Genomic DNA, 13432 nt, shown 5'->3' with positions numbered 1-13432 from the left:
TCGAAAGGAGTACTGTACCTCATAACACTGTACTGTGGTACCAGTAGTAGCCTATAAATATCTGAGTGTCTGCAGTTCAATGACTGAAACTTCAGCCAATTCAGGGAATTGGTCACAGATGGTATGCTGGGTAATTGTGTGTGTGTGTGCATGCATAGGTATGTGCATGTGTGCATGTTGTTGCCATTCCTAGATGTAAGTCTTGTGGCTGTATGAACTGCAGAGAAATCCCAAAATGAAAAAAATTAAGGACATACATCCAGAGTACTCAGGTCCAGACAAGGAATACTTGAGACCTGGGGCTAACTCAGTGTAGAGGCCCATTTACATACTTTATTAAGCTATTTCTGTATGCGTCACAAAACAAAAGAATATGTTGCCATTTTATTTTTCATTTATTGAAACTTAATAAGTACAAAACAGAGGGCTTATACTGATGCCATAGTATTTTCAGTTCATTTACACAGAACTGTATTACAGTGATCCTTTGGTTTTGGCAGTTTTTGTTATCACTGCAAGATGAAAATCAGCATTCGTGCCAGTATAGTGCCTTTTATTTTTTTGCTTTTTCTCTCAAAAAATGTCGTTATCGTGCACCTCAACTGGTTTCTGCTGACAATGATGGTGCAGTGTCTGTGTTTTCTGATGGCTTTGAGAGATTCAAAAATGAAGCCCAGCTCAAGAAGTTAATTCCAGGTGGTATAGACCACAAACTTTCCATCTCCTAGCCTTGAAACTCCATACCTCAAGCCAATCTCAGGTCTCCCAGTGGTACGTGTTTCTTCCTTATTGTACCCTTTTCATCATTTTCTGTTTACCTAATCATGCATTTGTGTGTTTTTCATACTTAACTACTGTATGTATGTATATACACTAGTGGGTCTAAATTGTCGTAAAAATGAAAATCTGGACTTGTGCTTGGGATGCCTGGTACCAATTAGAATAAATCCCATAGGTTCTGCTGTCTTGTTATCGCACAGTTCCATTATCGCAATCATGTTTGTTGCTAGTTATACGCAGCAACCAAGGGATCACTGTATTTATTTACGGGAGGCCCATCACACAAGCTTAGGGCCTGAGGCTTCACCCTCGTTATCCTCAATGTAAATCCACCCCTAAGAATACTCATACTTTTCATTTTGCAAGGACTGAAATGTATAAAGAGTGGAAAGTTTTACATAAATTGTTTGTTAACCACCATGATTGAACTGTAGGATTAAGTTCCTGATAATAGTAACATACTGTACTTGTAAATTCATGGTTACTGGATACTGGTATATGATACCATTGCCATCTTTACCAGTTTTGGTAATTTCCAGCACAGAGTGTAGCATAAGTGATAATATCATTAAATTTGTCCGTTTTGGAAATGGTAGAGTATATCAGTTTCATATCATAATTCAATCATCACTTGATTCATGAAAGGCATTTTTAACATATTGTACAGGTTAGTAAACTTTCAGAATAACCAAATATTTAATTCAGTCATCATAGTCACTTAGTGTCTTAACCCCTAAAACGCGGCCATGGACAGCCGACCCCCCCCCCTAGGTGGCGGGGTTGGATTGCGGTCGAGTACATGTAGGAAAATATTAGCCAAAAATCAGAGATTAACCCTAGAACATTATACTTGGTATGGCAGATAGTACTTACATTCAGCTTTCTCCAGAAACAGGTGTTGAGCCTTTGTGGACTACCCAAGGACTTGTGGAGACTTGCAAAGTTGGGTAACAAAATCTTCACTTTCACACTTCCAGCAACCCGGTTTCCCCTCTACCACAGCCTCATTCTGTCACAGTAAACTTTATACTACAACGTACAGGAAGTTTGGAATCCGTATTTGTACAGTAAGCATTGAAAATAAGGCTAAAATCAACGAAGCGTACGGCCGACATGCAGTGCGGCGTTGGTCTTCCCGTCACTCAACAAACATTTCCATTTTCACAGCTAAAAACACGTATACTACATTATTTTCAATCATAGTACTTCCCAAAAGATCGCCGCGGCGCGCTTTTATATTGCCTTATGCCCGTCACTTTATTCTCGTTCCTGTCGGCCACTCGCACTGACTCGGAAGAGCTAGAACTCACCATAATGTCACTTTGAAAGCCTGTGGTAAACTGACGCTAAACAGGGGCAAACCGCGCGAAAAGAAGCTAGTGTGACAACTGGGGAAACAAGCGTTTCCTATTAGCATAAACTGCTTGTGAGAGGAGAGCGCAGATTTACAGTTCTGAGCAGTCAGAGTGCTGCCATATATCACAGCCAGGCTGGCCGGGCCGTGGTGGTGGGGGGGGAAGGGGGGAAAACGCGATACTTGGCAACAACGGAGGTCAGTAGTACATAGGTCAAGTATGCTAATTGTAGCTAAAGGGTGGTGGGACTGATAGACAATACCAGCTGGAACATCCTTGCCTGCGTTTATTCAAAATTAACTCTAATTGCAAACACAACGATCCGCCGTTATGTCCTTTTTGACGATTGTCGCAAAAGCGATGATCCGCGTTTAAAGGGTTAATGAGGTGGCCAGCAGTCCTAATGGACTTAGGTTAAGGTCTTGCCTGGGACAGGGAACTGATTAACCCTTTCAGGTCTCAAATAGGTCCCAAGGTCATATTTGAGAGATGCATTTTTTTGAAAAAAGTCAAGGTTTGCAAATAAAGGAAAAAATATCATATTCATGAACAGGGAAGTAATACATAACTGCCTATAAAACATTAGAGCTCTACTCAGTATACAAGTGCTGCAAAAATGATGGGAAGTTGCGTAGCAAGTGGTGTGTGGTAGCGTGTGAGTATTGCTGTCTCGGCGGGTAGGTGATTTCTTGGTGCATTGGTGACATGATTGCATTGATTGTTTCCATGTTTCTCCATAAAAAAACAGTGCACTAATATACAGTATGTACATTATATCTCACGTGATTTGTGAATGAGTCTTGAGATGTTTCCTTTACAAAAAACAAACTAAACAGTTACAAGATCCATATAAAACTATCACTTACTAGTTACTACTGACTAATTTATTTTACTTTACTCTTATTTTGCTTAGTACTGTCCAAGGCTGTGGGGTTGAGGACATGGGGGTAAGCCTACGAGCTTGCCTTTTGTATGTACGTATGTTTAGTTTATTGTTGCAAACTATATCGTCCTGTGTAGGCTACTTACAGGCAGCAGTAGAGACAGTGATCAAATATTTATTATTTCTCAAAATTGACGGTGTTATAAGTATAACCAAGAAATGTGAGAAACTCATGAAATATAAATCAGAAAAAAAGTAAGGAGACACTAACAATCATTTGTCAATGAAAAAGGCAACACTTGCTGCACATGTACTGTATGTCTGCCTGGTAACAAATAAATGCATGGTATGTGTATAAAAGGCTACAGAAACAACCTTAGAAACCTAAAATCATTAATCTGTAATTATTTTCCCTCAATCAGACACTCTAACACTCAGGAAATGAATAAATATTGAGACATACAACGCGGAAATCTCTTGCTTGCCTGTGACGCGGCACTACAGTATGTGCGTATGCGGGAGGCAGGGGGTGGGGGATTGGAGGGTGGAGGGTGAGAGGTATAGGGGTGGGAGATCGGTGGGAGGTAGGAGGGTGGAGGAAGAAGGGGGTGGGGGATTGGAGGGATAGTGGAGGGTGGAAGTGGAAGGGTGGGAGGTAGAGGGGTGGGGAATCGGTGGGAGTTAGGGGGCTGGAGGAAGGGGGATATGAAAGGGAGGAGGGAGGTGAGAGCTATGTATCCTCCAGAGCAGTAAAAATATATTGCAAACAATGTTCTTTTGCTAAGTGAACTGCCTGATACAAAAATAGTAAAAAATATTGCCAGATCAACAGTATAATAAAACCAGTATGTGCAGCCCAACCCCCCGCCATGATTAGCTCTTCCCAGACTGTTTAAACCAAAATATTGTGATCTGAGCATGCCTGGTGGAAACAGAGGGGTCTGGGGAGCAGCTTGTATCCTCATTTCATTCACCAGCCTCACACAACAGTTTTCATTCATGCCTAAATATGCTGCCACGGGAGTGGCTAGGAGACCCCTGCCGAGAAAGCCACTATAGTGGCCAGGAGTCCAGAAAGGGTTAAGGATCTGAATTTGATAAAAGTGGACTTTACTGATCTAACTTAAGACTTGCCAACATGTCACAAAAATACCTCTGCTAATACCAATGCACCAGTCTAGTATGAGACAGCTGTACCATGTACAGTATTCCTCGTACTTTCCGGACACCCACTTTCTGGACACCCCACTTACTGGACATTGTGGGTCAGGACCTTAGGAACCCAAAAATGACCAAAAAAAAAGAAAAATATACCAAAAAAATCCCAATTTTTTCCCACCCGTTATTTGAAATTGCTGGACGGCACTGAATAGCTGGTTTACACCATGGCCCCTTCACCCCTTCCTTCCTCCCCCCTCCCCCTTCCCCTGTCAGGGTTGCCATTTGGTATTTTTCATTACCAAATGTGGGCCAATTTGGTAATGAAAAATTCGTTTGGTAATGAATCAGAATAATGCATTACCAAACAGATTTTTCACATGTATTAGGATACGCAGGATGGAGATGGTGGATTGTTTGCTCCCTGTGATTAATCTGCTTGCCTACATAGTGTGAAAATAATCAACATGCTGTTAATTATAACGAGAGTGATTACATGTACGGTATTTCCATTTGTATATATAATTAGTGAAGAATAAATGCTAGCTTTACGAGTTTGGTTGTGAAAAGTTAAATTTAGTAATGAAAATTAAGGAGTTTGGTAATGTGGCCGTTGCGATCTGGCAACTCTGTTTCCCCGTCATCAGCAGTTACTGCCTAACTTCGGTCATGAGTAGATGCCTATTGCAGTGGAAGCCACACGTGCTCGTTTTTTGTGAATAAACAGTGAATAAAACTGCAATACCTCACCACTAGACCACACGGGAATTTACAGTGTTGTGCAGTGTTAAGAAATTGGAACTTAGAGTGCAAAGGATCAACTGTGGAATGCAAATTGGCGGTTGAAACTGGTTGAATCTGGCGTGGTGCAGTTAAGAACAATGTACAGTGTTAAACAATTATAACTCAGTGCAAAGAATTAAGTGCAGCACAACACTGGATTACTGTATGTGCTTCAACAGCATTTTCACCACTGCCAAATCCTTAGAAAAGGCGGCCACAGACGTGCTGTAAGTACCCTGGCTGAGGTACAGTCACTTCTAATTCCTCATTCTTTGGTTCCTTTTAATTTATTTCATGCTTTATGTCCATTATTGGTGTGAGTAGGGACTTAAATAGGTGCTATGCATGTCCGATAGGGAGTTATTTAGGTGGCTTTCAAAGTTAGGCTGGGTTAGGGTCCTTAAGTACCAGTCCAGGAGCCAGGGGCCCACTTTCCGGATGGGACCACTTTCCGGACATGCCTTTGGCTGTATTACATCTGATAGTAGAGGGATTACTGTATTCTAATATGGATGTAGGGTGTTAGCCCTGAAGTGGTGACATGTGGAGGTGTATGGTATGTAGGCTCTGAATCTTATGCCCAGAGTCATTCACGCACATACACACGCATGCATGCATGCACCAAAAAAAAAAAAAAAAAAATCTTTCTGCAACAAATGGACGCTTGTAGATTATATATTGTAACTCTGCCAGGGGCATAGGTTTGTCTCTTACTTATTACTGTTTTAGACTAATGGCAGAGCCTTGTGTCCTTATACTCTGGAGAGAATTAAATGGTATTTGTTATTGTGTTGTATCTTCAAACAGATTGGAGAGCATGAGCTCGAGGTAAGACTGAAAACAGAAGGGTGGCGAAGTCAGCTTGAAGAGGAGTTGGCACTCTGTGGGGACACCACTGCCCGGCTTACTGATGAAACTCTCAATATCACAGATGCAGAGGACTCTGCATTTTGCATCAGGAATATTGAAGGTCAGAGTCCTGTGGATGTTGGAGGCAACTCATAAATTTTGCATTTCCTTCAGAAGTAATGGATACTTGCTGACTACTTTATTGTTCAGTGAATACTCCAGAAAATTTTTGTTTTTAATTAATTTTGGAGCCATATAGATTTAAATAGATAGATACACACACACACACACACACACACACACACACACACACACACACACACACACACACACACACACACACACACACACACACACAGATAACAGACTATCTCCGGCTGACCACATCAGCGAGAAGGTACGGAACATGTATACACTGCTTGCAAATATGAGAATAGCATTCACATACATAAATGAAGACATGCTAAGAAGGATAATAACATCATTCATTAGACCAACCCTGGAATATGCATCAATAGTCTGGAGTCCTCATCTCAAAAAGCATATAGACAAGATTGAAAAAGTTCAAAGGGCCGCTACAAGATGGATACCAAGCTTAAGGGACCTAAGCTACGAAGAAAGACTAAATAAACTGAATCTACCAACACTACAGGAGAGAAGGAAAAGAGGTGACATGATAATGCTATATAAGTGCATATCAGGAAAGGAGAAAATAGACATAAATGATTACTTAACATATGGAGAAGCATCAGCAAGAGGACACTGCAAAAAACTGCATAAGAAGGGAGGTGATAAAGACGTAAGGAAATTCAGTTTCCCAAACAGAGCAATTGATCAATGGAATGCACTACCGAATGAAATAGTGTGTGCCAAAACAATTCACAAATTTAAGGATATGTACGATAAATATGGTTTAAGACACGGGACAGTACGAGCTTGACTCATTCCTGTAAAGATACAATTAGGTAAGAACAATTAGGTAAGAACACACACAAAGGATGTTGTCAGTAGCAGAGCTCCATGCAGGTTATTGGAAAATAACTCTAAATCATCAGTGAAAGAGAAGCCTGCCTAATGTGAATATGTGAATTGAATGTGTAAGTGGTGGTCCTGTGTCAAAATTAAGTGTAAACTAAGCTGGAAGAGTTGGTCAGATAAGAGTAAAGCACAGTGACGGTTTTCAATTTTGTACGATTGCACCATGGCAGGGAGAAAATCAGTAGTCCATTGTTTACATATAGTGATAGTGAGTTCACGGGGTTCTCTAATGAAGACCAAAACAGCTCTTCAATCACAGACCTAGCCCCACCCTGGCTTCGCATTCAAGGACACACTACACATCCATCTAATCACTGTCATTTCTGCACGTTTGAGCCTAGGAGTATCATCTTCCTTTACTACCCAGGTCTTACTACCATGTAGCATTGCACTCCTAACACATGATGCATACAAAGATCCCTTTGTATGGAGGGAGAGAGGTAACATCTGTCTGAACTTCCTCCAACTACTTCATGCCCAAGCCATAGAGCTAGTTCTAGTCCCACCTCCAGCATATAATATGGCCCCGAAATAACAAAACTCCTTCACATTCTCAAGAAACTCTCCAGAAGAATCATTCTTTTCATGATTAACAATCTCTACATACTTTTGTTGATACACCGCACACACAAAATCAGTATTATTTCCCAGCATACCTTTAATTCCACTACATCTCTCATGTGCCCATTTATCATAAACATTACACAAGATGGAGTTACTTTCCACACCTTTGTGGCAAGCTGCACATGGCCACACTACCCCTGCTCTGACAGTACTGCCACCAGCCCTAGATACCATCACCATTGTGTTATCTGCATTTACTGTCAAGCCCTTGTATCCCATTCCATCTATCTGCATCCTAAATCTTTCCTCCTCCTCTCTTTCAGTCTCTACCGTCAACACAAAGCCATCAGCTTACATCTCTCGTGGGAGTCCATTTATTAGGTCACATGAGAGGGCATCAGGCACCATGACAGACAGTGCTGGGCCAAAGACTGACCCCTGATGCAAGTGAACATTCATGGAAAACTCGTCACACAAATCTCCAAGCTTTTTCATAAGGGGGTGAGCACCCACACATAGAGCAATAAACACTCTAACTAGCCACTCCCTGATCCCAAACAGTCTTATTCTAGCTCGACCACCTCCCTAAGGTTTGTCAAAGGCATTCTCCAAATCAGTGAAAACAAAGCACAGCTTCCTTTTCTCCCGTCTTTCCTGTATATTTTTACCTGAAGCTGTCAGATAATGAATATGGCATCGGTGATTCCTTAGCTGACATAAACCCAAACTGCATCTCAATATTCACTCATTCCCCTGTCATACCTTCTGGGACTCTCTCCATTACCTTGATTATCTGGTCCATAAACTTTATACCTTAATAATTTTCTCTTTCTAGGTCAATACCCTTCCCCTTATACACATTTACAGTCACACACAAGCCCGTTATCTAGGACAATACATTCATATGTAATTGAATTTATCCAGTCATTAAATAAAAAACAAACCCGCTCCTATATCTCCTAAGGCCTTCAGCATTCAACCTAGACACACCCACTGCCTTCCCAAAATACATCATGCCTATTGTCCTGCCCACATTAGCAGCATCAATCAAAGGCCAAGGGGCCAAACACTGGATCTGCTGACTCCAAACCTTCTCGGTTGCAATCAGACTCCTCATTAAGCAGCTGGTTATGATGCTCTCTCCAGGTGTCTTTAATATCCTCATTGTCCACCACTACCTTTTCTTCAGCATTCTTCACACACTGCTCACCTATGATATCCTTGTCTTCACTCATCATCAGATTTACCACCTTAAATACTGCATTCTTCCTTTCAGCATTATTTAGGTTATCCAGTAAAAGAGTGTGAGACTTAGATGTTTCCCCGTATACCTCCTGTTTAGTCCTATGCTTGACAGCCAAGTATTCCTCTCAGGTACCATCCCTTTTCCATTCCCAGAAAAGTCTTTTTTTTTTTTTCCTTAGCACTGGCTTCTGCACCCTCATCCCACCACCATGTCACCTGCTGTCATGGAGAGCCACTTGTCCATCCACAAACTGATTCAGTAACTCTCATGAGATTGTACTGCTCATTAACACTGTCAACAGCCGTTCAGCCATCACTTTGCAAGGGGGACAATTGTGACTACAGTATCTACCATGATACAGTATTACATTGCTTAGTGTGCCAGTCAGGGTTCTAGTTCACATTCTCCTGATGTATATCCAGGACCATTTGCTAAAGTTTTAGAGATCTGAGATATCCAGATTCACACCCAAGAAACGTATAGTTGACTGTATCCTAGCTCTTCAAGTTTGGGGAATGCCGTGTTATCAACAAAGTCTGCTTACAGCCTGTGTGTATCTCAAGAAAGCATTTGACTCATTAAATTGGGAAGTACTATGGATACTCCTGTGACTCTGTGGGATCCCTGCTAGGAAAACCCAATTGATTGCTGGCCTGTTTTCAAACACTATAAGTGCTGTCAAGTACTGTGTGGAGGGGGGAACATCCGAATTTTTCCAGTAAATACTTTAATAAGACAGAGATGTGTCCATGCTTCCATTCATTACAACACATGCATGGACTGGGTACTTGGCTGGGCTGTGAGTCGAAGTCACTGCGGAGTATCAACTGGCAATATCGGAATTACTGACCTTGACTTTGCTGATGTTGCAGTTATCCTTTAGGAGTCACTGGAGATACTACTTAGTGCCCTGAAGGAATTTCACAAGAAGCCATTGGAATTAAAGGTCTCCTGGGCCAAGACCAAGATCCTGACATTTGGTAGCTTGTTGGATGAAGCAGTTCAGTCTGTCAAAGCATATTAGAATGTGGAAGTCTTGGAAAATTTCACTTATCTTGGTAGTGTTGTCCAAAACAATGGTAGGCGAGACAAAATTTTTCTTAGCATTGGTCCCCATGGGGTCATGAATTTGCTCATCTTAGGCATTTGACATTGTTGTTATTAGTGTAGATGAACAAACATTTGCATCCTTAAGGCTCTGGTGCTTCCTGTCTTATTCTGTGGCTGTGAGACATGGACAATAAACACTGACTTGCAGCAACATATTGACTCATTTTATACTAAATGCCTTACAAGAATCACATGATATCGCTGGTACAGCCAGATACACAACAAGCGACTACTCCATGAGACTGAATCGAGGGCTTTTATCCACGTAATACATCAGCACCAACCCCAGTTATTGGGGCACATGGAGCATTTTCATGAGGTTGATCCTGCTCTCAGAGTGATCTGAGAGAGTTAATCCAGGGTGGAGGAGATAAAGAGGATGGCCATGGAACTCATAACTGGAGCAAGTCATTAGTTCCTGTCAAGAGGTATTTAGAGGGGAAGAGTCACTGCCTAGAGAGGGTTGCACAAACTGACCCCTGTGGTTGGAGTTGGAGGGTGAGTGAGGCTATATGCCCAGTGGTGTTTGCCCCCAGATGATGATGAATTTTAATGCTCTGCCAGTGAATCCTACCACTGTAATTTGTTTGCTTTCTTTACTGTCACCTCCTGGTGGTAGGTGATGGCAACTATTATCCACTCATTTGATCCTGATGTAGTGCTTCCTACTTCTGCCTTCCCCTTTCTCATTTTGTCTTTGTGTCTGGATTCCTTTCTTTGTATTCTCCCTTTCTTTCTTGTCACTTTTTATTACTATTCTTTCCACTTCAGGTGGCTTTACACTGAGTGACAAGCCTAATAGTTTCATGAAACACAGGAAACCATTTACAACAAAGGGTGGTAACCTTATAACCAAATTACAGGGCAAAGTGGAGCCTGCTACGTTGCCTTTTCAAACTGGAGAGAGACGCAAATGCAGGATCCACACAGGAACCAAACCTCCACACTTTTACCCCACACATCACCTTGGCAAGGCACAGGATGGCCTTGCAAAGGTGGTTGCTGGTCTGCAGTTAGTGAATCTGCATGGCCAGACATATTGGGGTTGATCAGCAACAACTGTCACCCAGTGAACAGGGCACAAACACTTTAAAATCTTCTCCCTATCATCACCACAACAAGAGTACATTCCAAACCAGAGTGATTGTACTTCATTTATACACACTACAAGATAGCAGACTGGACAAACTTAACCAAAGTAACTGAACATCACTTCAGCACACTAAACAACACACCCATCACCAGCACTGACAGGCACATTTGAAATTTAGCAAGATCATACTTAATGCTGACAAACACCACATTCCAGGAGACAACAGAAGACGCTACACCGCAAACTTTACACTGAAGTTTCCTCATATCATATAGGAGCAGCAGCAACAGCAGACCATTAGACCAATAGACATAAAACTTGAAAGAGCAAGTTAAAGAGTTACCATTACTAACATAAAATCTGTACCTTGCAGGAGCACTGGAAGAACTATACAATTCTCAAGGAGTTGATGAAGATGGTGAGGAGTGTGGCGAGGCAGTGATTGAGCCACAGCAGGCTCCCTCACAACAGTCTCGTCCACCTCCATCCCGCCCAGCCCCCTCCAGACCACCTCCACCTCGCCCCACACCTCCCAGCTCTGCCCCAGGCTCTCCATCACTTACCCGGACTCAGCCCCAGGGACCCAAAGTAGGTGGCACACATTTTTGGTGGTATGGTCTTGTGTACATACATACATCATCTAATCCTGTGTTGCCCCATTAAGAGTGTAGGAGCCCAGGGCTAGGCAAGTTGGTCCTGACATTTAAGATGAGAATAACCAGCCTCACTTATCCCTGAGTGGCATTACGTGAGCAATAAAACCCAACCAACCCTTGGATATAAACTGACACAGGCTTAATCCGGTTGGAGCACCTTAATTACTCACTTAAAAAACAAGCACCATAGCTTGGTTATATGGTTATCACCTAGCGTAATAATTGGTTTCCTGGTGTACAGGAAACCATTTGGCTTGCCGCTCAGTGTAGAGTCACCCATAGACAGAAAGAAGAGGAAAGAAAGAAAGAAAGAACATAAGAGGAAGGAAGGAAAGAAGGAAGGAAGAGATGAAAGGGCAGCCACCTGAGAACAATGCTACATCGAGTGAGTGGATGGTGAGCGCCTCCACTACTGCAATGTTTTGATTTATTTGCCACTTCATGGAATACTTTTGGTCTGATAACAAACTATAGTTGCTCTGATGTGATTCTGCTATGGTTATATTGTACCCTGGTAGCTAAATGGTGAGAGACATCAGTTGGAATAACAACTTTGCCTTGTGTGCAAAACTATGAAACTCAAGACACCAGGAGGTATTTCAGTCATATTTTTTTCACTGAGGGCATAAATTGGTTATCTGCCCTCAGAAGCTGTAGACTTTGGTAACCTAGTCTAAGGATCCCTACACCCTAGAGGGAGTGGTGGGATTAGCTGGTGAATTACTTGAATCATTTGTACAATATGTTGTTTATTTCATTTGCTGATTTCATTGTTACAGGTTATGGTGATTACAAAGCCTGTGCGACCTTCGCAGTTGTCACGCACAGCTAATACACCAGCAGCACCAGCACCAGCAGACATTGCACATGCTGCAGACGCCACCCAACACCAACCAGACAAACCTTCTCGCCCTGCTCCTCCAGCCATACCCCCACGCACACCCTCTCAAGACAGCCCCACTCATACCTCCTCTGCCCATGAGCCCTCCCCTGTTACCAGCTCTCTGTTTGGTGTCCCCCCAACCCAGCCAGCCAATCTTCCTTCCCTGCAAGATGAGAAGCCCAGTGTCTCACCTTTTGGTGCCCCAGCACCTCTTCCTGACAACTGTCCACCCTCTGGTTCCTCTGTATTCAACACTGCTCCAGAGAAGCAGTCAGCATCAGTCACTGGTGCTCCACCATCTCTTCCATCTGGCCTCCCTCCTGATCAGCCGCCAACTAGTAGTGGTCTTATAACAGAGTCCCCTGTATGTGACTCTCCTTCTGAACCCCCCTCATGTCCACCTCCTTCAGGACCACCCCCTGGACCACCTCCAGTTCTGCAGTCTAATGGTCCTACCACAGACTCAGTCCCTAGTGTCCCCTCTCGCTCCTTGCCACCTGTCCCAGGGAGGCCTAATACTGGACCCCCTCCTCCTGTCCCTACCAGAAACCTTCCCCCAGTTCCTGCTCGTAATCTTCCCCCAGTTCCTCCCAGGAAGTAAGTGTATCACCTCATGTAATTTTAATGCCTAGTCACAAATACATCAAACCAAAGTTATAGTACAGTATATACTCAGTGAAGTCCATTTTATATGTCACAAATGGCTATATAGTGGAAGTCAGGTATAGGCTGTTTATTTTCTTTTTGCATAAAATGTATAATCTTAAATTAACGAGAAAGTGGCATCCTGGTTTGCATAAAAAGTATGATACTTTTAACACATATCTTCACTTGTATTTTCTGCAACACAGGACACAACCTTTCCAACTGATTAGCAGTTAACATTGTCTCATATCCATGCTAATCATTGTGGCTCATAATCAGATAATGTTATCTTTACAGGAAAGTATCATTATATTACAATAATTGAGGGAAACCCAGGCAGATTATAGAAATACTGTATTGATATGAGCTTTCAATATTATTTATATTCA

The 13432-nt window shown here is 42.4% G+C and overlaps 1 protein-coding gene across 1 annotated transcript in view; it reads left to right on the top strand.

The window, feature by feature from the left end:
* The window catches only part of Synj (synaptojanin), a 265110-nt gene extending 252111 nt beyond the window's left edge, over positions 1-12999 (top strand). Inside the window, exons 22-24 of the mRNA XM_080267540.1 lie at positions 5767-5929; positions 11233-11447; positions 12295-12999. Coding sequence (XP_080123666.1) covers positions 5767-5929; positions 11233-11447; positions 12295-12999 — 1083 coding nt within the window. The remainder of the gene's footprint in view (positions 1-5766; positions 5930-11232; positions 11448-12294) is intronic.
* The last annotated feature ends 433 nt before the right edge of the window (positions 13000-13432 follow it).

The sequence above is a fragment of the Coenobita brevimanus genome, chromosome 24, assembly GCF_032717465.1.
Source record: "Coenobita brevimanus isolate Jiangsu-jjx chromosome 24, ASM3271746v2, whole genome shotgun sequence".
NCBI lineage: Eukaryota > Metazoa > Arthropoda > Malacostraca > Decapoda > Coenobitidae > Coenobita > Coenobita brevimanus.
This window is presented reverse-complemented; position numbering and strand designations above follow the sequence as displayed.